At 43.1% G+C, this 24,149-nt stretch overlaps 1 protein-coding gene across 9 annotated transcripts in view; it reads left to right on the top strand.

The window, feature by feature from the left end:
• LOC126997489 (probable 3',5'-cyclic phosphodiesterase pde-5) overlaps positions 1-24,149 on the top strand; it is a 164,627-nt gene that overhangs the window by 45,302 nt on the left and 95,176 nt on the right. The window contains exons 1-2 of one of the 9 annotated variants that reach the window (XM_050858597.1): positions 5,215-5,255; positions 16,250-17,033. The exons of 5 other annotated variants lie outside the window; for them this stretch is intronic. In XM_050858597.1, coding sequence (XP_050714554.1) covers positions 16,937-17,033 — 97 coding nt within the window. In that variant the 5' untranslated portion in view covers positions 5,215-5,255; positions 16,250-16,936. Of the gene's footprint in view, positions 1-5,214; positions 5,256-5,387; positions 5,625-16,249; positions 17,034-22,863; positions 23,010-24,149 lie in introns of those variants that run through there. 3 more of the 9 variants (XM_050858598.1, XM_050858596.1, XM_050858599.1) reach the window with 3 other exon arrangements.

Below are 24,149 nucleotides of genomic sequence, written 5' to 3' on the forward strand. Positions count from 1 at the left end.
TCAGCTTCCCCTTTAAACCAATCACGCACGTGCTCTCTGGTCGAAAGTCCTGTTTTCTTTTACCGGTGAACTTTCGGGATGACTACTCCATTACGCTACATTATCTCTCTCTCTCTCTCTCTCTCTCTCTCTTTTCTTTTCTTTTATTTTATTTTATTCTCTTCTCTTCTCTGCTCTTCTCTTTTTCTTCTTTTTGCTTCTCTTTTTCTCTCTTTTCTCCTCTACTTTTCTTCTTCTCTTTTTTACTTCTGCTCTTCTCTTCTCTTCTCTTCTCTTCTCCTCTCTGCTCTTCTTCATTAAGTGCCTGTGCTTAACCTCTTTAACATAACTTTAATCTCATCCCTCCTCCTTTCTCTTTAATTTTCCACGCTTTTTCACTGAGTATAAAAATTACCTCACATTTACTAACCTTTTAACTCGCCTCCTCCTCCATTTCCCTTAATTTTCCAGGTTTCTTCACTAAGTACAACGATTGCCTCACGTTAACTCACCATCATTTCCGTCCCTTCCCTTTCTCTTTAACTTTTCTCCGTGGTTGACCTACACGAACGTCCTACCCCTAACGTACTTATTGTAGGAAAACAGGAAAAGCTGTCTCCCTGTTACTCCTTCCAAGAAATCTGGGGACAAGTGCAGGATGGAGGTCTTTCCGGTAAACGATATGCATGTACGTATAATCTGTAGTCGTTTTTTGTTCATTAAGAAAAACTTGTGGCTTCGTGGAATGTATTATCGTTCCTCGACTTCCTTTGCGTTGAAGGAAACATCTGTGCCATGATTATTTAACCTCAACTTTCTTTGTGTGATAATTATTCTACTTTCGATTGCGTTAGAAAAGCTTACAAATCACATCATTATTGTCTTTTTTTACAGCAAAGGCAGGAGCTAAAGGGAAAAAACATGAAAACTAGTAAAACAATACATTAGAACTGCTCCTATGAAAGAGAATAGGAAACAGAGTGGCCGGAAGAGGGTCAATTTCGAACGTCTATGTAAACTTATCTTCCTTTGTGGGCTATCTACCTTTGTTTACATGAAAAAAACCCACCAAATATACCACCAACTGACCTTCTGAATGCTAAATGTCGACTCTAACACAAAAGAAATTCAAGTATGCCGAGAAAACGGGTTCCATTATACAACAACTTTACCGCTCCACAACCTTCATCGCAGAATAATATTTAACGGGACATCAAGAGACTCGGGTCGGCATTCCCACCACAAGTTTCCTCTTCTCACATAAATCATTTCCAAAGGCCACATGGATAAGTTGGGTCCTCAGTTTTCTTGCACGGTCATGGTACAGAAGCTTTATCGTACCAGGGTCATACAGCTACTTATAAATGGAAATGCCTTTAACTCCTGCGTAAGACGACAAATGTGTGTGTGCTTGGAAGTCGAAATGTTTACAAAAATGACTCTCACTGTCTCATGCGACACTCCCCCTCCCTCCTCCTCTCTCTTCCCTCTTCTGTCATCCCTCTCACTCTTGTCCCTTCTACACATTCTCCTCCTCTCCCTGCTCCCATCTCCTCTTATTCTCCTCTCTCCTTCTCTTCTCTTATTCACCCCATTTTTTGACATCTTCTCTTATTCTCACTATTTCATAACTCTCCTCCACTCCTTTCTCCCTTTTTTCTTTCGCAATCATCTCTCGCATCTACTTCCTTTTCCCTCTTCTCTTATTCTTCCTCCTCTCGCACTTCCTCCTCCCTCATCTATTCTCCATCCTGTCGTAACCTCTTCCTCTCCTTCCACTCTCACGCCCATTCTTTCTCCCTTTGTCTACCTCCTCCTATCCCTCCTGTAATGACTCATCCCTCTCCTCCTCCTCTTCCTTATCCCTGTTCTCAACGCCCCGATAATTCTTTCCCACTCCTCGCCCTCCAGTGAGCCAAGGCCGCTTCAATTACGTAAGAGATAATGACAAATAACTAGACATCCAAGAAATGAGGAAATTCCAATAGATATGATCTGATAATGAAGTATGGGGAAATTACTACCACTACTACTACTACTACTACTTCTACTTCTACTACTACTACTACTACTACTACTAAAAATAATAGGATGATAATAGCAAAAATGATGATATGATAATAATAATAATAATAATAATAATAATAATAATAATAATAATAATAATAATAATAATAATAATAATAATAATAATAATAATAATAATAATAATAATAATAATAATAATAGTAATAATAATAATAAGAAGAAGAAGAAAAGAAGAAGAATAGCGATAATGATGATAGTAAGTAATGATAAACTGATGAACGTGACAAAGAGAGAAGGCAAAGGATAAGTGCCAAGCATCTCTCTCTCTCTCTCTCTCTCTCTCTCTCTCTCTCTCTCTCTCTCTCTCTCTCTCCTATTTCTTCTTTTTCTCTTTTCCTCTTCTTTTTCTCTTCTTTTTCTCCTCTTTTTCTCCTCTTTACTTCTCATTTCTCCTCCATTTTTTCTCTTTTCATCTTTTCTCTCTTCTCTCTTTTCATCTCTTCTCTCTTCTCATCTCTTCTCTCTATCTCCCTCCCTATCTTTCAATCTATCTATCTAACTCTCTCCATCTCTATCTGACTCTCCATCTCTCTCTCTCTATCTATCTATCACAGTCACTCAACACCTTCCTCTCTCTATCTCTCTATTCGTTCACTAATTTCATATTCTTCCAACGTTTCCTTATTATTTTACATCAACGCGAACATCAACCAACGAGTCGAAGGTTTTGCTACACTCTAAGAGGCAAGTCAAGGCCGGAGGATGCTAATTCTGTGCTTCCGTGTCCTGCTCACCTGCCATTTGTTATCCAGGTGAGCTAGAAGAGGGAGAGGAGGATGAGAGGATGAAGTTACAAGATGAGAAGAGAGGATGAAAGTGGGGCTGAGAGGGAAGATGATGAGGAAAAAGAGGTGAGATAGAAGTGGGAAGGGGAGAAGAAAGAGAGGAAATAGGAGAAATAGTGAGGAAGATAAATGTGTAAGAGAGAGAGAGAGAGAGAGAGAGAGAGAGAGAGAGAGAGAGAGAGAGAGAGAGAGAGAGAGAGAGAGAGAGTCTAATAGCCACCACACGCGCGAAAAAAAATAAAATAGACCAACAGGAAGAAACAAGGGAGGGGGGGGGAGAGGGAGAGGGGAGAAGTGAGCGAGGGAAGGGAGGGAGGTAGGGAGGGATTAAAGAGGAGAAAGTGTGAGGTCGATAGGCTTGGTAGATTAAGTAGGTAGGTAGGTAGACAGGTAGGCACACAGGTGGGTAGATTGGTAAGTATATTTATAGGATGAATAAAAACAAAACAAAAATGGCTCCTCTCTCTATATATAAATACGTATATAAAAAAAAGCAAAAATACTACCACATGTTTTAATATCATACGCATTTTCTGGGTTGGCAGGTGATCAAGGTCAACAGGGACAAGCAAAAAAAAAAGAGGGAGAGAGTGGCTGGGGAGAGGGGAGGAAGAAGGAGAGACTGGCATGGGTAGGGGAAGCAGTGGGGAGGAAGGAAGGGGAAGGGGAAGGGTGACTAAGGGTATGGGTTTGGGTAGGCGTTGCATGGGGTAAATGGGGAGGAGGGAGAAGAGGGAGAAGATGATGGGGAGAGAGGGGGAGCTTGGCAAAGGTAGGGGTGATGGGGAGGATGTAGAAGGTAAATATTAAGGTAGGGAGAGTACATAGGAGACATAATATCAGGTCAGAAGAAGGGTAGAGGGTGTGGTAGAGGAGAACGAAGGGAGGAGAAAGAAACAGAGGATAGGTAGAGATTGAGGGAGAGGAGAAAGGGACAGGAAAGGAAAATGGGAAAGGGAGAAGAAACAGAAAAACAAAGGGAGAGGAAAGAAAAGAACGAAGGGAGAACAGAGGAACAAAGGGAGAAAAAACTAAGAAAAACAAAGGGAGAAGGAAGAAAAGAACGAAGGGAGAACACAAAGGAACAAAGGGAGAAGAAACAAAGAAAAACAAAGGGAGAAGGAAGAAAAGGACGAAGGGAGAGCAGAGAGGAACAAAGGGGAGAAGAAAGAAGAAAAAGGAAGATGAAAAGGGAGAAGGAACGTTATGATAAAGAACAACAAAGGGAGAGAAAGAAAAGAACAGGGGAGAAAAGAGAAATAAAGGAGAACAAAGAAGAGGAAAGAAGAAAAGGGAGAAGAAAGATTATGATAAAGATGTGAGAGGAGGAGAGGGAGATAAAGAAAGAAGTTATAAAGGGGGAGAAGAGGGGAAACGAAGATAGGGAAAGAGGGGTGAAGAGAGGAAGGAGATAAAGCTGAGAGGCGGGGGAGAGAGAAGGAAAGAGGGGGAGAAAAGGGGGGGATTTGGCAAGGAGTGAAGGGTGAAAGGGAGGGGAGAGGAGGGGAATGGGGAGCTATGTGTAAAGGGTAAGATAGGGAGAGGGGAGAGATAAGAGCTGATAGGGAGATATGGAGGAAGTAATGGAGGGATAAAGACGGGAGGGAGAGGGAAGAGGAGGAGGAAGAGGAGGGGGAAGAGGGGAGTGGTTTTAATATGTATTTTATTACGTGTGGTAAACCTTATTGAGTCCATGTTTGGTTTGGCTTCATGTACACACACACACACACACACACACACACACACACACACACACACACACACACACACACACACAGATGGAAAATTAGAAAAGGGAAAAGGAGGAAAAATAGTTAACGGAGAGAGAGAGAGAGAGAGAGAGAGAGAGAGAGAGAGAGAGAGAGAGAGAGAGAGAGAGAGAGAGAGAGAGAGAGAGAGAGAGAATTTAATCCTAAAAGGCGAAAACAAAAAAATTCAAGGCTAGTAGAGAATAAGGGAGGAGGAAGAGGAAGAAGAGGAAGAAGAGGAAGAGGAGGAGGAGGAGGAGGAGGAGGAGGAGGAGGAGGAGGAGGAGGAGGCTGGGAAAGGGATATGAAGGAGAAGGATCAGTAGTAGCAGCAGCAATAGTAGTAGTAGTAGTAGTAGTAGTAGTAGAAGTAGTAGTAGCAGTAGTAGTGACGCTGGTGACCTTATAGTAGTAGTAGTACTAGTAGTAGTAGGAGGAGGAGGAGAATAGGAGGAGGAGCGGGACCAGGAGGACAAGGAGGAGGAGGAGGAGAAGGAGGGGGAGAAGTTGGTAGGCCACTATCTCTCTACCCCCCACCCCCCATCCTCTCCACCACCACCCTCACCACCACCGCCACCGCCACCACAAAACACACCAAGGTCAGCAGCTCCTCCCGTCAGTGTTCTGGGCACCTCCCTCGCGTTAACCCGTGCGCCGTAAGCTCTCTCTCTCTCTCTCTCTCTCTCTCTCTCTCTCTCTCTGACTATTACCCTCGTTCTCGTCCTCATTCTCTCGTCCTCGGTGTTATTAGGCTCCTCGTGACTCTCTCTCTCGTGGTTTGCGTCAGAATGTGAAAAATCGTGAAGTAAAACGAAGTGAATTTTTTTAACGCGTGAAACATGTGAAAAATAGAAACTGAAGTGTGATACTGTGCAGTGATTTTAAAGTTGAAGCTAAGAATATATATACAGTGAAATCGTGTGATCTTTGTGTGTTCTAAAACGTACTGGAAAATAATAATGAAAGAGTAGACGTGTATATGTATTACTAAGTGTGGTTGTTTACTTAATATGCGGTTCTGCCAGGTAAACAAAAAAAAATAATAATGTGTGTGTGTGTGTGTGTGTGTGTGTGTGTGTGTGTATTGACCTCACCCCTCCCATGTGTTGCAACGTGAAGGCTAAAACAAAGAAAGAAAACACGGGAAAAGGAACGGCAAAAAAAAAAAGAGCAACATAGGGATAAATCTGAGAGAGAGAGAGAGAGAGAGAGAGAGAGAGAGAGAGAGAGAGAGAGAGAGAGAGAGAGAGAGAGAGAGAGAGAGAGAGAGAGAGAATATGTAGATGCCTTTTGAGCAACTTGGCGTAAGAATGTTGATAAAAAAAATAATTTGTTCTGGTTATCGTCCCTTTCGCTGTTGCTGTTGTTGTTGTTGTTGTTGTCACTGGTGTTGGTGGTGATAGTGGTGATAATGGTTGTGTTAGGTAATGGTAGAAATAATGATGATGCAAATGGCGGGTATCATGATGTGTAGCACTGGTGGTGGTAGTGGTGGTGGTGGTGGTGGTAAATATAGTAGGTTGACACAATAGTAAGTGGTGGTGATTGGTGGTGGTGGTAGTGGTAGTGACGGTGGTGGTGAAACAGTAATAATGGTGGTGGTGGTGGTGGTGATGGTCCTATTGATGGAGAGTAAAGATGTAAAGTGGTAGCCGTGATTGTGTAGAAGTGGAGGAGGTGGAGGAGGTGGTGGTGATAATGGTGATAGCTGAGATGGTGGTGACACTTGGAGACACGTGGCAATGTTGTGAGGGGCATGACCTTGAAATCATATGGTGCTGGCAACCTCACCACACACACACACACACACACACACACACATTCTTTTCAGTACATGTGTATTCAACGCCAGAGACAGAGACAGTGTGTGTGTGTGTGTGTGTTATACAAAGCCAAGAATGTGTCTATGATGGTGGTGGTGGAGGTGGTGATCGTAGTGGTGGAGTTGGTGATGACAGTAGCGATGGTGGTAGTGGTGGTGATGGTGATGGTGGTGATCGAGGTGGTCTGGCTGTAGCTATAGGATGGGAGGGTACAGTAAGGGAAGGGAGAGAAAGGAGAGTAAAGGAGGGTGAAGAGTAAGGAGGGAAGATATATAGAAGTAAAGAATATATTAAGGAAGGGTAACGGACAGGGGAAGAGAGGGAATGCAAGTAAAGGACAAAACGAGATGGTGAGGAGATAGAGAGAAGGAATGAGGAAGGAAGGGGAGGGCAGAAAAGGAAGAAGGAAGTGGAAGGTGAGGAAAGAATGGAACGGGAAGGAAATTAAATGAAATAAAAATGTTCGTAGAGGAAAAAAAAGGGGGGAAGAAAGGAAGGAAAGGCAGGTGAGGGAAACGAGATAACATAGAAGAAGAAAAGCATTGAATGACGGAAGAAAACAGTAAGAGAAGGGAAGAAGAATGGATGGAAAGAAGGAGAAGGAAATGGAAGGGAAGAAGAGGGGAGAAGAAGTGCTGAGAATATGAGGAAGGGAATGGAAGGGAATAAGGTAGGAATGGAAGGGAATACAAAGAAGGGAAAAGAAGCAATAGGAAGAGAATGGGAAAAATGAAAAGGAAGGAGACAAGAAAAATAGGGAGATAGGAAGAGGAAAGGGGGAAGGATGGAGAGGAGAAGGACGCGAAAAGGAAGGGAGAGGGGAAGTGAATGACAGGGAAGAAGATTGGATGGAGAGGGGAAGAGGAAGGGAATGGAGGTAGAGGGAAAGAGGGGGATAGAAGGGAACAGGCGACAAACATACTCCTCCAAGCTTCCTCATTTTAACCCTGTGACTCAAGGCGGCAAGAATAAACAACACACACACACACACACACACACACACACACACACACACACACACACACACACACACACACACACACACACACACAACCTTCTCATCAACATAACAAAACAAACACTGACAACATTACGACAGCTAAGAAAACAAGAGAGAGAGAGAGAGAGAGAGAGAGAGAGAGAGAGAGAGAGAGAGAGAGAGAGAGAGAGAGAGAGAGAGAGAGTTATTTGCTTACTCGTGTCACTTTCACGGTCGCCGCTTCAAGATTCCCTTCCTCTTTCTTCCTTTCCTCTCGTCATTCCGTCACCTTCCTCTTCCTCTTAATCGCACTTCGCTCTAACGGGACTGAAGACACACAAGGAAACCAAACCAAACCTTACCTTGTCTTCCTGTGTGTGTGTGTGTGTGTGTGTGTGTGTGTGTGTGTGTGTGTGTGTCCCCAGGAGGTCACTATTTTCCGTTCCATGCCTCTGACCTCGAGAGAGAGAGAGAGAGAGAGAGAGAGAGAGAGAGAGAGAGAGAGAGAGAGAGAGAGAGAGAGAGGCGTCTGCTCATATGGTTAGTGTTTTTTCAAGCAGCAGAAAAAAAAAGTCGTGTAACAAATCTTCTTGTGAATATGCTAAGTGCGCAATAGTGGCAACAACAACAGCGGTAGCAACAGTAGTAATAGTAGTAGTAGTAGTAACAGCAATATATCTTACTTCTTTTATCTTATACTACGGGAAAACCAGTTCACGTCACGACAAAAGCATCCTGTACCTTTTTTTAGACATTCTCATTCATACTGATGTCTTTTATTAAGTAGTAGTAGTAGTAGTAATGGTAGCAGTCCACCTCTCCACCCGAAACTGACCTCTCCTTTGGCAACTCATCTATACTCTCTTTCATAGGTGCAGTGATTAGAAGCCTTTTTTCTCATTTATATTTGCCCTTGAGCTGCTTCCTATACTGTAAACATAAGTAGTAGTATAATTGTAGCAGTAGTATTAGTATTAGTATTAGTAGTATTAGTAGTAGTAAAACAAGTGACGGGTTGCGGGTTGGTTCCTTGGCAGTGGCTCGCTGGCAAAGGGTCACCTCTCACTCGCCTTCAGGGATACGAACAGGACCCGCTCTTCTTTTTCTTCTCCCTCCTTTTTTTCTCTCTCTCCCTCCTTCTCCTCTCTCCCTCCCTCCCACTGCCTTCAAAACCCGCCCCCATGCTTCCTGCTTCTTCCCTCCGGCCCTCCTCAGTTGTCCTTTTGTCCTCTCGCTAATCCTTCATCTTTTTCCTCTTCCTCCTTTTTTTCCTCACTTGACTATAATGTTATCATAGTACTTCCTACTCTAAGTTTTCTTTCTTCTTGTCCTTCTCTTCCTCTAATTCGTTCTTCTCGTTTCTTTTTTTCTTTGTCCTTCATTCCCTTCTCTTTTTGTATTTTTTGTATTTTTAGTTTTTTTTCCTTTCCTTTTCTTCTCTTCTTTATGTTCAACCATCTCTTATCCTTTCTCTATTCCCGTTTATGCTCTTCTTTCTTCTTCTTCTTTCCTTCTTTTCCTTTCCTTATTGTCTTTTTTAGGTTGTTTTATTTTTTCCTCATTCCCTTCTTCATCTTCCATCACCTCTTCTCCTTCTTCCCTTTCCATTTCTTATCTTCTTTTTCTTTCTCTGTTTCCTACTCTTTTTATCGTTTTTTTCAGAGCTTTTCCTTTCCTTCTCTCCTTCATTTCTTTATCTTTCACTACCTCTTCTTTTTTCCACCCGCTACCACTTCTTATCTTCCTTCTTCTCCGTTTCCTACTCGTCTTTTTTAACAGTTTGAGAGTTTCCTTCCCCTTCTCTTCTTTTCCTTCCACCTCTTTCTCTCCTTCGCTTCCTCATCTTTCTTCTTCTCCGTTCCTTACTAGTGTTATCTTCTTTTTACGGTTCCAGAGCTATTCATTCGTTTCCTTCCTCCTCCTTCTCTTCCTCCGTTCATCCCATCTGTTTTATTCCTCTCGATGTCTCGCTTTGGTTTTGTCTATTCCTCCCCGTCGTCTTTATCACAGCCGCCTCTTCCTTGTGTAGTCAAAGCGATTCTTCTTCTTCTCTGCTTTTTCTCTCCTCCGGCGGTGACTAAAAACTTGTATTTCTTGAAGTTACCCTTTGCTTTTTCTTCACATTCTTTCTTCCGCTTCGTCTGCCTGTTGCTCCTCTTCCGCTTCATCTTCTTCTTCTTCTTCTTCTTCCGTTTCTGCTTCTTCCGCATTCTTTCACATTTTTTTATGTTATTATTTCTCTCATTACTTTTTCTCCTTCATATTATTTCTTCTGTTTCATCCTCCTGTTCTTCTTCTTCTTCTTCTTCTTCTTTTCCTTTTTCTGCTTTCTCTTATTATTTTCCTCCATATTTCTCCTCTTACTTTTATCACTATTTTTTTCCCTCCTCCTCCTCCTCCTCCTCCTCCTCCTCCTCCTCCTCCTCCTCCTCCTCCTCCTCCTCCTCCTCCTCCTCCTCCTCCTCCGATATCAGACGCACAGGAAGGAAGGGATAGAGATAAGGTTCGAGGGGTTGCAAAGAAGAAAAGGATGAAAAAAAGAAGAAAAAAAAGGGAAGAGAAGAGAAAGAAGAAGGAAGTATGGAAATCGCGAGGAGGTGAAGGTCGTAAGAAGGTTAGAGAGAGAGAGAGAGAGAGAGAGAGAGAGAGAGAGAGAGAGAGAGAGAGAGAGAGAGAGAGAGAGAGAGAGAGAGAGAGAGAGAGAGAGAGAGAGAGAGAGAGAGAGAGAGAGAGAGAGAGAGAGAGAGATTGGCGAGAAGAATGGGAGAGTGAAGAAGAATGATAAAGAGGATAATGGGAGGGAAAGAGTGAAGAGGCGGAGGAAGAAGGAGAGAGGGAGAGATAGAGAATGATGGGAAGGGTTATGGGGAAGGAGATGAAGGTAAAGAGAAGGGAAATGGGAAGAAGAGTGGAGGTAACGAGGGAGATAAAGAGGGAGGTGGGGGAGAGAAAAGAGATGGAGAGGAAGATAATGGGGAAGAACGTGGCATACTGGAGGGAGGGAGAGGGTGAGGGAATGGTGGGGAGGTTGTTTGGGGAAGAGAGGTGGGGAAGAGGAAGAAGATGGGGAGGAAGATAATGGGGAAGAAAGTGGCATACTGGAGGGAGGGAGATGAAGAGGGTGGGGGTAAGGGAGTGATGGGGAAAGATGGAGAGGCTGATTGAGGAGGAGAAGGGTGGTGGGGAGATGATGGGGAGGAACTGAGGGGGGGGGGGGAGGTCGTGGGGAGGAGTGAGAGTCTATTCCTAACCTCATTTGTAGTCACATCATTTCTGACTAGCACAGGAACATACTCGGCCTCCTCCTCCTCCTCCTCCTCCTCCTCCTCCTCTTTATGCACATCGTACGCACCCGACAGAACATCACCACCACCAGTACAACCACTTCCAACACCACCTTATCACACAAGAACAACAACAACAACAACAACAATAACAACAACTGACACTAAAATATGATTAACAGTATGAGAGACGTTTATAAGTAAGAGGAGGAGGAGGAGGAGGAGGAGGAGGAGAGGGAGAAGTAACCAGTGGACGAGGAGGAGGAGAAGCAGGACGAGGAGGAGAAAGAAAAAGAGGAGGAGGAGGAGGAGGAGGAGGAGAAGAAATTGCAGCATGAGAAGGAATGTATGAGATGATTGCTTCTACTGCATAAAATTGTAAATGTGAATATCAAAGGAGGAGGATAGTGCTGATGATGGTGATGATTGTGGTGGTGGTGGTGGTGGTGGTAGTGATGATGGTAGGAGAGTTAGTTTTGCTCTTTGTGGTGGTGGTGGTTTGGTGGTGATGATGGGGTTGGTAATAGTAGTAGTAGTAGTAGTGGTGGTGGTGGTGGTGGTATTGTTGGTGGTGGTGCTGGCAGAGTCTGAAGATATAAATGTCAGAGGTGATGGTGGTGGTGGTGGTGGTGGTGATAGTGGTGGTGGTGGTGGTGGTGGTAGAGACATTCAGTAGCGCGTAATTTATTTTTGTTCTGGTACTAATGTTTCGAAATAACTCTCTCTCTCTCTCTCTCTCTCTCTCTCTCTCATCCTTTTCTTCTTGTTATTCTTGTTACATTTTTTACTTTCCTCTTTGTTCGTCTTCTTTTCGTCCTTTTTCTTTTATTTCTTGTTCACATTCTTCTTCTTCAATTTGTTCTGCTTTCTACTTGTTCTTCATCTTCCTGTAATTTTTTTCTTCTTCCTCTTCTTCGCGTTTTTGTTGTATTCGATCTTCTTGTCCTTCATCTTGTTTTTCTTCTTCTTCTTCTTCTTCTTCTTCTTCTTCTTCTACTCCTCAAGCAATACTAACGTTACTTTCGTGTTATCAGGTTCACCGTGGGCCTTGAGGGACAAAAAAAAAAAAAAACTCCTCGTCAGCACACTTTTTATATTAGAGAGAGAGAGAGAGAGAGAGAGAGAGAGAGAGAGAGAGAGAGAGAGAGAGAGAGAGAGAGAGAGAGAGAGAGAGAGAGAGAGAGTAGGAAAAGATAACCCATATCAGTACGCCTCGTATGACCATGTATGCTGTGTGCTGTGTGTGTGTGTGTGTGTGTATGTGTGTGTGTGTGTGTGTGTGTGTGTGTGTGTGTGTGTGTGTGTGTGTGTGCGTGTGCGTGGTTGCCATTCGGTCACTCCTGACGCTAATGCATGGAAAGAGACATTCAAAGCGACCGCTAAATTCAATCAACTATACGAAAGGGCTTTCCAGAGAGGGAGCGAGGGAGAGAGAGGGAGGAAGGAGAGGAAGGGAAGGGAAGGAGGAAGGGAGAGAGGAAGGTAGAGGGAGATAGAGGGAGAGACGAAAGGAGTAAGGTAGAGGAAGCAAAGGAAGGAGGGAGGGAAGGAGGAATATAGAGAGACGAAAGGAGTAAGGTAGAGGAAGCGAAGGAAGGAGGGAGGGAATGAGGAACGGAGGGAGGGAAGGTAGGGGGTAGGAGAGGTCGAGGAGGGAGTTATGGAGGAAGTGACGTATAGAGAGATGGACAGAAGGAGGGGAGACAGGTAGGAAGGAATTGAGTTCGGGATGAGGAGTAGGGAAGCGAAAGGAGAGGAAGAGATACTGGAAAGGAGTAAGATAAGAGGAAGAAGAAAATCAGAGAGACGAAGAAGAAAAATGAATGAAACGAAGGGATAGAGGGGAGAAGGAGGAATAAAAAACCGAGGGAATGAAAGAAAAATAAGAAGGGAAGAGTAGAAACAAGGAATAAAGGAGAGAAAAGGAGAGAAAAAGGGAACTGTATATGAAGAGAATGAATAGAGAGAATAAAGAGAAAAGAGGGAATGGAAGGAAAATGTGAAGAGAAGAAGAAAAAGGGAACAGGGTAAAGAAGGGAGAATAAGGTAGAAAATAAGGGAAATATAAATGAAAAGAAGGAGAAAGGCGAATAGGAGCAATAGAGAATCGAAGAAATAGAAGGAAAATATAATAATGGGAGGAGGAAGAACGAATAAAGGGTGAGAATAAGTGATAATAAGGGAGATGAGAGAGTATAAGGGAGAGTATAAGGAAGGGAGGTTAATGGAGTGCAAGGCTTGTTCAGAAGGATTTTTTTTGCAGAATTTAAAGTGGCCCTTAATTGAATGACTAGAAAGTAGAACGGAGAGAGAGAGAGAGAGAGAGAGAGAGAGAGAGAGAGAGAGAGAGAGAGAGAGAGAGAGAGAGAGAGAGAGAGAGAGAGAGAGAGAGAGAGAGAGAGAGAGAGAGTATTTTAGTCACCAAATTATTTATACACGAACACAAACACACACACACACACACACACACACACACACACACACACACACACACACACCACTTGTATATAATTAGCTTCTTTTCAGAGTATTCTTTTCCTTCCTTTCCTATTATTTTCCTCCTCCCTTCCTCCTCCTCCTCCTCCTCCTCCTCACCTTCCTTCCTCTCCCTTCAAACACCCTTCCTGTCACCTTTAGATAATTGGATCATTTTTTCTTATGCGGAAGTTCATTATTTTGAGGGGGTATGGTAGATGAGGAGGAGGAGGAGGAGGAAGAGGTAATAAATAGGAGTTAAGTTACGAATAAAAAAAAAAAGAATGAGACAATTAGCAAAAATAAAAATCCATTGACAGCCGCAGCCTTTTCCGTTTCTAATTAGGCATTGATTATTTTTTTTCTCCTTTTCCCCTCCGTTCAATTTCCAGTAATGACGTTGATGCCAATAAAAACTGATATATATTGCTTTCGCTTGACACTTTCCTTTCATTTTACCATATAAGCTGACCTGTTTTCTCTCTTCTCTTCTCTCCTTCTCTCTCTCTCTCTCTCTCTCTCTCTCTCTCTCTCTCTCTCTCTCTCACACACACACACATTTTTTTTTAATTCCCAACGAAATATAATTAAGTAAGAACGTTGGAGAAAATGATAAAACGAGGACATAAGGGCAGGAGGAGCTTGAGGGCGAAGAGAAAGAAGAGGAGAGAGAGGAGAAGCATCGCAGGTGGAGGAGGAGGAGGAGGAGGAGGGAGATGAGAGAGAGGAGAAGCATAGCAGGTGGAGAAGGAGAAGAAAGAGGAGGAGGAGGAGAAGCTCAGTTTTACGTCCTTGTGTTTTGAAGACGTAAAAAAGTAGATAAAAATTCGCTTCAGGAAAGGAAAAACACGTATTAAGACGATTCACGAGAACTGAGACTCAAAAACGCGACTGTAAAGACTGAGTTACTGAAGGAGAATCGTGTGCAAAAGAGAAGAAGGAAAAATATGAATAAGCTGACAAGTAAAAGCTAACAATATGAACTGAAGAGAGAAGGAAGCGAGGATGAGACAATTCAGTATATACAAGTCTTTAAGGGAGAAATCGAAGGGTAGATGACGGACAAATATAAACAGAAAATGGACTAAACTACGAATAAAGAGGAAGGAAGGAAGTGATGAAGGGGATATCAGGAAGAGAGAATAGATCGATTATTCAAAACCGAATAATGAGAAATGTCAAAAATGTGAGTAATTTAGGAAATGAAAATTCAATCAGTGTCAGAGTGATGGAAATTAGGAAGGATGAAGAAGATGGAAATAGAAGGGGAAGTAAGGGAGGAAAATGGGTAAGAAAATGGAAAATGAAATAATAACAATACGATGAGAGAATGAGATAAAGAAGGGAGGAAAAGATAATAATAGGTAAAGGTTAAGTTCAGGGCATACGCTGGAAAAGAGGGTAGGAAAGTAAGAGGAGGAAAGAGAGAAAGGAAGAGGCAAATGGAGGGATGGGAGAGAGGAGGGAAAGAGGGAGGGAGGGAGGAAAGGGGGAGCAAAATATATTCAGATGCATGCAAAGGTAGAGAATTGCGTTCCTTGTAGCTGCTTGATATTGTTTGTGCATCGTTTAAGTGTGTGTGTGTGTGTGTGTGTGTGTGTGTGTGTGTGTGTGTGTGTGTGTGTGTGTGTGTGTGTGTGTGTGTGTGTGTGTGTGTGTGTGTGAACCCTATTTCCGTCGCTTGGTTACGGTCAAGTACGCTTAATATTAAATTCTTGGTCCCATTTTTAAGTCCGTGTATATGACGCTGGTTTGAGATTACGTCAGACTAAACCTCCTTCTTGGGCTTGGTGTGATTTTTTTTCCTCTATTTTTTCCCTTACTGTAAAAAAAAAAATTCTCGTCTAATTCAATCTCACGAGGGACACAATCTTTAGAATAGGAGTGATAAAGAGCGACAGATGTTAGTTACCATCCCCGTGTAATTGAGTATGGAACAGTATCCCTTAAAAAAAGTACATTAAAGAAAACGTAAAAGACAAATTATAATCGTTTGCTTAGTAAATGAATATTGAAAGTCTGCTCTCTTGATATTTATTTAGTTACGTGAGTCGTTTGTTTACATCGTCATAATGGAACCAAGTAAAAATATTGAAATGGGTAATGGTGAAAATATATATATAAGCTTTCTTTGTTTCTTTTATTCATTACTACGATTTTTGCCTATTTTCCTCTCATTCCTTAAACGTCACACTCTAAATACACGACGAGTACGTTCTGAAGCTTATAGTCTACATTCTTTATAGCTCTTATCTCCCTCGTGTTAGTTTCTGCTTTTAATCTATATTCTGTATCTAACTTATATCTATTCAATTCAGTCTATTCTGTTCTGTCTATTTCAGCATCTATTCTCTACCTCGTCTTCGTTTCTGCATTGATTATATATTATCTATCTAACTTTCCCAGCTGCCTATTGCATTCACTATTTTATTCTCCATTTCAGCTATCATTGTTTATCTTTTATCTGCACTCAAAATTAACCGCATTCTCAACACTATCTTATCTGTATATCTTTATTCACTCGTATATGTGCAACTTGAAGCTTTAAATCTTGTGCTACTTCATACTCTTCTATTGTATTATTAGGGATTTCACTTTTCTCTCTCGTCTCTGTTTCTGCACAGGCTTGTATTTCCATCCCTCTACCTATATTTATACCTGTGTTTGGCATTATCCCGCTTTCATTCGTACCCTCATTCTTCCCTCTCCTACTCTCTTGTAACGACGACCTCTTCAGCGCTCCCACCCGGCTGGAAGGAGGGAGGGACTGGAGGCGGAGAAAAGGTCACAAAGCAGCGTGAAAAAAGTTAGTCAGGCACGTGTCCTTCGGGGTATACGACGGAGGTAAATGACATTGGCGAAAGTAGATGACATTGCCGAGAGGGATAATAAGAGAAAATAAAAACATCTGTGTCTTGGCTTGGAAAGAAAAAGTGGGAGGTGAAGGAGGAGGAGGTGGAAGGGATAGGAAGACAACAAAGCAAAGAGGATAGTGAGAGAGAGAGAGAGAGGTATAAATAGAGCGAGAGAGAGCGAGATAGAGACGCTTTTAACCGGGACAACAATAAGTCGATTATAAACAAACCCAGGGAGGGACAGCGAGGAATCTTGAGGGAGGCGTGTGCCCAGCGGAGACCTGCCCGTGGGGACCTGTGTGCCCTGGACGTGACGCATGCCCTCGAGACGGCCTGAATGTGACCTTGTGGGACGTGCCTTAGGGAGACGTGCCCCTTGGAGTCCTGAGGGAGGCGTCTGGCCAGCGGAGACCTGCCTGCGAGGACGTGTGTGCCCTGGACTGAACGCGTGCCCTCTCGACGTGTGTTTGTGTGTGACCTTTTGGAGACGTGCCCTGTGGATGGTGTGCCCCAAGAGAAACGTGCCCGAAGAACTGAGAAGGCCACCGTGGGAGACATACGGAAAATAAGTGGAACAGGAAAGAAGCTGGGAATAGTTGCTCTTTCCTAGACGTGCGAAAAGAACGGTCCTCTGATATCAACATAAGAGGACTCGAAAAGGGAAAATAATAATAATCCCAAGCAATACGTGTCTCAGGGAAAACGTACCAAGGAGAACAGTTCTCTGATAAAACCTCATCTGGGAAAGTACAAAAGAGAATTCGAAAGGAAAAGCGTTGAAACCGTTTACCCTTTTTATCCACAACCTTAAGAGAAGCCAAAAAAGGAAGGCGTTGAAGTAGTTCCCCCCTAAAAGATTAGAGGGGCGGATCCTTGAGACAGCACCACCCCCAGCCCTCTTCTCCCCCCCCTGCAGTCGCCATGAGCTGTCTGCTGGAGGAAGGGGGGCAGGAAGGGGTGGTGGGGGGCGGGGGTGTTGGTGTCAAGCGGGGACCCACGCCCATGCGCCGACGATCTGGTGAGTATAAAGATTCTGTGTTCTCTAAGTGCTAAGTAACACCTAAGTAAGTGGTTTCGTTCCTTAATTTCCACACACAACCTCTATAAGTGCCACGAATTACCTATTTAAGTGGCAAAAAGCTTATAAGTGTCATATATCGCCTTTTAACTACCTATGTTTGTGAGTTCCAAGTAACCCTATGTTAAGAAAATGCCAAATAATGTCTTAATAAGTACATCATATCTTATAAGTGGCAAACGACGTCATTATAGGTGTGTAAGTCCTGTAAATGCCAAGTAACACGTCATTTATAAGTGATATTGTATTTTTTTAAGTGCCTCCCGTCTGTTAAGTGCCACGTAACACCTTCACACGTGTTGATTTTAGTAAAGCGTTTGACAAAGTTCCTCACCAACGACTGTTGCTTAAATTACAGGTTCACGGAGTAGAGGGTAAAGTTTTGAACTGGGTCAAGGCGTGGCTTAGCAATAGGAAGCAAAGAGTGAAAATCAATGGTAACAGATCTGACTGGGGATGTGTTACTAGTGGGGTCCCACAACGCTCGGTACTAGGTCCACTTTTGTTTATTATTTATATCAATGACTTAGATACAGGAATAAATAGTGATGTCAGTAAGTTTGCAGATGATACCAAGATCGGTAGAGTAATTGAGTCGGATCAGGACGCTAGTATTCTCCAGGATGAACTAAACAGATTGTATGACTGGGCGGATAAATGGCAGATGGAGTTCAATGTAGGAAAGTGCAGTATTCTGAGTGTAGGTAGGAACAACCCCTCACATAACAATTGTTTAAATGACACTCTCATAAGTAGGTCAGGGTGCGAGAGGGATTTAGGGGTCTTAGTGAGCTCTGATCTCCGTCCAAGGGCACAATGCATTCAAGCTAGAAATCGAGCTAATAGGGTACTGGGATTTATTTCAAGAAGCGTAAGCAACAGAAGCCCCGAAATCTTCCTCAAACTATATTTAGCATTAGTTAGACCTCATCTTGACTATGCGGATCAGTTCTGGTCACCTTACTATAGAATGGATATCAAAATGTTAGAATCGGTGCAGAGGAGGATGACTAAGATGATTCAGGGGTTGAGAAACTTGCCATACGAGGAAAGACACAAACAGTTAAACTTGCATTCTCTAGAAAGGCGAAGGGTGCGTGGAGACATGATCGAGGTTTATAAATGGATGAAGGGCTTTGACAAGGGAGACATTCATAAGGTTTTGTTGGTAAGAGAACCGGGTAGGACACGTAGTAATGGGTTTAAACTGGATAAATTCAGATTCAACAGGGACATAGGCAAAAATTGGTTTACTAACAGAGTGGTGGTTGAGTGGAATAGGCTTAGCAGTCATGTGGTGAGTGTCAATACAATTGTTACATTCAAAAATAGATTAGATAAATTCATGGACAGCGATATTAGGTGGGGTTAGATACACGGGAGCCTAGGCCTAAAGGAGCTGCCTTGTGCAGGCCTACTGGCCTCTTGCAGACTCCTACGTTCTTATGTTCTTATGTGTCTTTTGTAGGCTAAGTGCTGAACACCACCTTCAGAAATGCCTCAGTAGTCTTGAAAGTGCCACTAACACCTTTGTATTGCCACTTAGACCTTTATAAGTGCTACTTTTAATGAGTTTCACGTTGCAGCTCAATATATACCTTTTTTTAAGAGCTAAGTAACATTCTAACAAGTACCTATTGTCTTTTGAGAACTAGATAACACCTTTATAAGCGTCTATGTAATTCGAGTGCTATGTGACACCTATATAAGTACCTCTGTTCCGATGAGTGCCTCGTAGCACCTCCATAAGTGCCTCCGTTGCCTAAGCGCCAAGCCATATCTTTTTAAGTGACTGCTTCCTGAGTGCCAAGTAACACTATGTTGACTGCCTCTTCATAAATGTCAAGGTGCAGCCGCGTGAAGGCCGCCGCTCCCTAAGTGTTGCCCTACGTCTCCATATGTCCCACTGTCTTGTGAGGGTAGTGGCTGCCTCTCCCTCCTCACAGCTGCCGCTTCAACTTCTTTAACATGTCACATTGCGCACCGACATTACGTTAATCAATTGGCGACTATGAGGGCCTACTAAAATTTCCTTAAGTGCAATCTGATACATTTCCTGGGTAACACACTTGCGATTAAATATATAAAAAAAATCATCTTCGTTCTGTTTTGTTTTTATGATTAGATTTAGGAGTAGAACATCCTACCATCATCTTACTCAATGTGTTCTTACGTTCTTATGTCTAGTAATGTTCCCTGGAATGCTGCACTTCACACCCACTTCAATAACTCTTAAATGTGTTCCAAAAAGCATATGAAGATTTTTTAATGTTCTCTATAAATCAATTAAACGCCTCGGAATGATGAAAGGTTTCTCAGATTCCTTCTCACGCCTGCCAAAGTGTCCCATAAAAGGAATGATAATACATTTCTCTCTCTCTCTCTCTCTCTCTCTCTCTCTCTCTCTCTCTCTCTCTCTCTCTCTCTCTCTCTCTCTCTCTCTCTCTCTCTCTCTCTCTCTCTCTCTCTGTGTCTTTCATTACACGACTTTGATCCTTGAAGTTATTTTTCTCTGCCTTTCTTCTACTTTCTCTCTCTTCTCGCCCGACTTTCTTTCATAGTCTTTGCCATAAATAATAATAAGCCATTTTTGTTTTGCTGACTTGCACTGTGCTGGCCTTTTCGTTTTCATATTAAATCAAAACTCTTCCTCTGCTATTTCCTTTCTTTTATATTATTATTTTTTCACTGATTCATCGTTCGTTTGTTCTCTATAAAAACAAACATTGCGCTCACTCCTTACTTCGTACCTCTCTTCCTCTCCCTATCCCTCTTTCCTTCTCCATCTCCCTTCTTCACTTTTCCTTCTTCCGTCTTTCCACTTACCTCTTCCTTCTTCCCTCTACCCACTTCCTTCTTTCTTCTTTCATCTTCCCTCTCCCCCTTTCTTCTCCCCTCTTCCTCTCCTTCTCCCTCTCCTCCTTCTACTTCGTTTTACTCTTTCCCTTTTTCCCCTTATGTGCAGGTAAGTCAGGTGATATCCGAGAAAGCAAGGCTGCATAAAGTTCAAATACAGAAAATCACAGAAGGTTACGTACAAGAAAAGCTACAGAAAGATGAAAATAATATAAAAATAGTACTTACATGATGACTTCGAGGAGTGGGTTTCTTCACACCTGGAAAGATGAAACAGACATTTTTTAAGCAACACAGGGACCAGTCGTAATAAAAATAATAAAAGCAATAACAACAGTAAAGATAAAATGGATAAGAAGAGATGAAAAAGAAGAGATAGAAGAAGAAGAGAGAATGAAAGAAAGAAAGAAAAAGAAGAACAAAAACAAGGACAAGGACAAGAACAAGAAAAAAAATAGTAATAATAATAATTGGAAAAAAAACTATAATTCTCGACAATACCTTAGAATTTCGCCCCCTTGTTTTCCTTCTATTTTTTTCACTCTATTCTTGGGCCAAAACGAAAGGCATGTCATCCTTCAAACGAGGTCAAGAAAACAATTTCCTTCGCTTGCGCTGGAAGGGGACGGGGCGAGGCGCGGGCCAGAAAAATAAAGAATCCATCAAAGAAGAAGACAAAAGGAAGAAATGGGTAAAAGAAGACAATAACAAAAATATATTAAAAGACGTGACACTCACACTCTCTCTCCCTCTCCTCCTCTTCACCATCATCATCATCATCATCATTCTTATTCTTCTCCTTCTTCTCCTTCTTTTTCTCCTTCTCCATCTCCTCCTTCTTCTCCTTCTCCATCTCCTCCTCCTTCTCCTTCTCCCCTCTTTCCTCTTCCTTCTCCTCCTTTTCTCCCTTCTTTCCCCTTCCTTCTCCTCCTTCTCCTTCTTACCTCTTTCCTCTACCTTCTCCCTCTCCCTCTTTCCCTTTCCTCCCCTCTTCTCTCTTCCTTCTCCTTCTCCTTCTCCTCCCCCCTCCATCTCCTTTAACTCTTCCTCTTCTTTCTCCTCCTTCTCTGTCTTACTTCTTTCCTCTACCTTCTCCCTCTCCCTCTTTCCCTTTCCTTCCCTCTTCCCTCTTCCCTCTTCCATCTTCCCTCTCCCTCCATCTCCTCCTTTACCTCTTTCCCTCTCTCCCCCTTCCCTCTTCCTCTACCCCTACCCCCCCCCCCCCATCACACAGTTTTCTCCCTTTTAACCCAAGTCCCCCCTCGCATCTGCCTGGTTTTCTGTCCTGCGTGTTGCCTCGCCTGGGTCACGGGGCTGAATTTCCCGCACACTCTCACACGCGGTTCCAGTCATCCACAAACCGTCGACGTGAACAGATACCTTGTCGCGTGCTCTCGACCACCACCACAACCACCACCAGTACTACACCATCACCACCTTTCATCACCACCACCAAGGACATTTTGCATCACCACCATCATCATATTCTCGCGTGTTCAGAATATTGATACTCCTAGACGACTTTTTTTTTCTTTAGTGTTTTTTTTTCTGCTCGACACGCGATGTTACACACGTGCTACCCATCGCAACAGGTATATCAGTATTCCTCCTCTTCCACATCTTCCTCCTCCTCCTCCTCCTCCTCCTCCTGTTGTTTCTCCTCTTCTTCCTATGCTTCCTCCTCAACCTACATTTTTCCCCATCACGGATTCTTGTAGTTCGTCTTGTGGGAGAGTTTAGGATATCATAATTACTGCTTCTGATTCTTCATTTGCTGTCCTCACCACCAAACTCCACCGCTACCATCTGTAACACCACCTCTACCATCTCCACTTCAACCACCAATTATCACCACCACCAGCATCTACGAACTTCTTTGCAAACACTACCACAACCTCCACCACACCAGGAACAACCACCACAACAACCATAAAACAACAACAGTTACTTTCACCTCCACCAATCCTTCAACGAGTACTTATCTATATCCATTGGTCCTGAACATCCCTTCTATTTCTCCTTTTTTCTCCTCTCCTAATCTTGTTCCTTTGCTCCTCTCTTCTTGTTTCTTTAACTCATCTATTTCATCCACCATTGCATAAGAAAATACATTAATCATAACTGCAATAAAAAGTAAATAAATGGAAGTACTTTGAATAACGATCGCACATCATATACTCAGTTAGTCTTTAATGAGAACGTAAGTAAACTATATCTCCCGGGAAGGTAAACGGCCTTACAAAACAGACCTGTATACCTGAACGTGGCCGGCAAATGATGATCTGGAGAGCCTGTAACCTGAACACGTCTTGTATGTAAATCACTCTCCTAATACTTGCTATCATCATCGTCACCGGCATCGGATCTTCATTAATCATACACTGACCTCAATAACCATCAGCATCACTACCGCCACTTGGGTGTCAAACCTGCAATCAGTGCGTTCATTACCACCACGAGACAATCACCAGAACCTGAACATCACACCTGGGAAGCCACCGTAAGGATCGGCATATTAACATCACAACACCACAACGACAACTGACTATCACATCAAACATCAACTAACAACTTATCTAACAACTAACATTAATCTTAACATCTAACACATCTGACTACAATATCTACCCTCAACAACCACCTAACGACACAACTAACAACACTAATCTTAACAACTAACATATCTAACTACAAGACCTACCCTCAACAACCACCTAAGGACACAACTAACAACTAACAACACTAATCTTAACAACTAACACATCTAACTACAATATCTACCCTCAACAACCACGTAAGGACACAACTAACAACGTATCTAACAACTATAGCCTAGAACATACCTAACAGCACATTCAATCAACAACACACCGAACACTAACACTTCTAACACCATTATTTCAACGACAACTATCCCTTCTAACACCATCATCATCATCACCACCACCACCACCACGTCTCCCCCATCCACCACTATTACCAACACCACGACATCCCCGACTATCAAACGCCCACCGCCGCCACCTCCACCGCCTCTGCGCTTCACCACGGCAACCTCAAGTAAGATATGAACCTAATCTAGCCACGTCAACGCTCTCATTTGCTAGAGCCTCAACGCCTCCCTTTTTTCATCCTTAATTAAACTCCATACCTCATCCTAAACACCTCCTCCCCTTCCCTGGAAACACAATTTTTTTACCCCTTCAATCCCTTTCATCCTTTCCCTAACATCCCCATTTGTTAGACCCTTGAACTCCTACCACCCACCCACCCATTAACACCTTCCCCCTTCCCTGGAAACACCCTTATTACCCCTTCAGTTTACATCTCTTCCTTGCCTTCTAACTCTAGCCCTTCAAATACCCTCCCTAGGTTCTCATCCTCCTCCTCTTCTTTTTCCTTTCTTTCCCTTCTCTATCCTCCCGAATCCCTCCTTAGGTCCTCCTCGTCCCCCTCTTTTTTTCTCTCTTCCCCTTTTCTATCCCCCAAAATTCCCTCCCCAGTTCCTCTTCCTCCTCATTTAGCTCTCTTCCCCTTCTCTAGTCCTCCATACCCTTCCCCACGTCGTCTTCCTCCTCCTTTTCCTCTCTTCCCCTTCCGGTGTCCTCTTTCTCCTTTTTTTCCTCTCTTCCCTTTCTCTAGCCCCCCCCCCCCCCTAAATCCCTCCCCACGTCGTTTTCCTCTTCCTTTTCCTCTCTTCCCCTTCTCTTGCCCCTAAAATCCCCTTCCTGTGTCCTCTTCCTCTTTTTCCTCTCTTTTCCTTCTCTAGCCCCCCAAATCCCTCCCCATGTTCTTTTCCTCCTCCTTTTCCTCTCTTTCCCTTCTCCAAACCCCCAAATCCCTTTACTAGCTCCTCTTCCTTCTCCTTTTCCTCTCTCCCTCTTCTCTAAATAAAAAAAAATCGCTCCCCAGGCCCTCCTCCTTTCCTTCCTTTTCCTCTCTTCCTTCCCCTTTTCTTCCCCCTTTCCCGCATGCATTCATCCACCGTACAACTTCTCACTCAAGTCTCGTATATTTCAAAACACTTCCTTGATAGGTTTTCATTTTTCCTGCTATACTTCAGGCTCAGCTTCTCTCACCTCCCTTCCCCGCTCCTCCTCCACCTCCCTTTGTTTTTGAAGAAGTATACTGCGAGGTTTGTTTGCGGTATAACTTCTTTTTTTCTTTCTTTTTCGGTGTGTGACAGAGTACGCACGTCTA

This window comes from Eriocheir sinensis, chromosome 12 (genome assembly GCF_024679095.1).
Source record: "Eriocheir sinensis breed Jianghai 21 chromosome 12, ASM2467909v1, whole genome shotgun sequence".
Lineage (NCBI taxonomy): Eukaryota > Metazoa > Arthropoda > Malacostraca > Decapoda > Varunidae > Eriocheir > Eriocheir sinensis.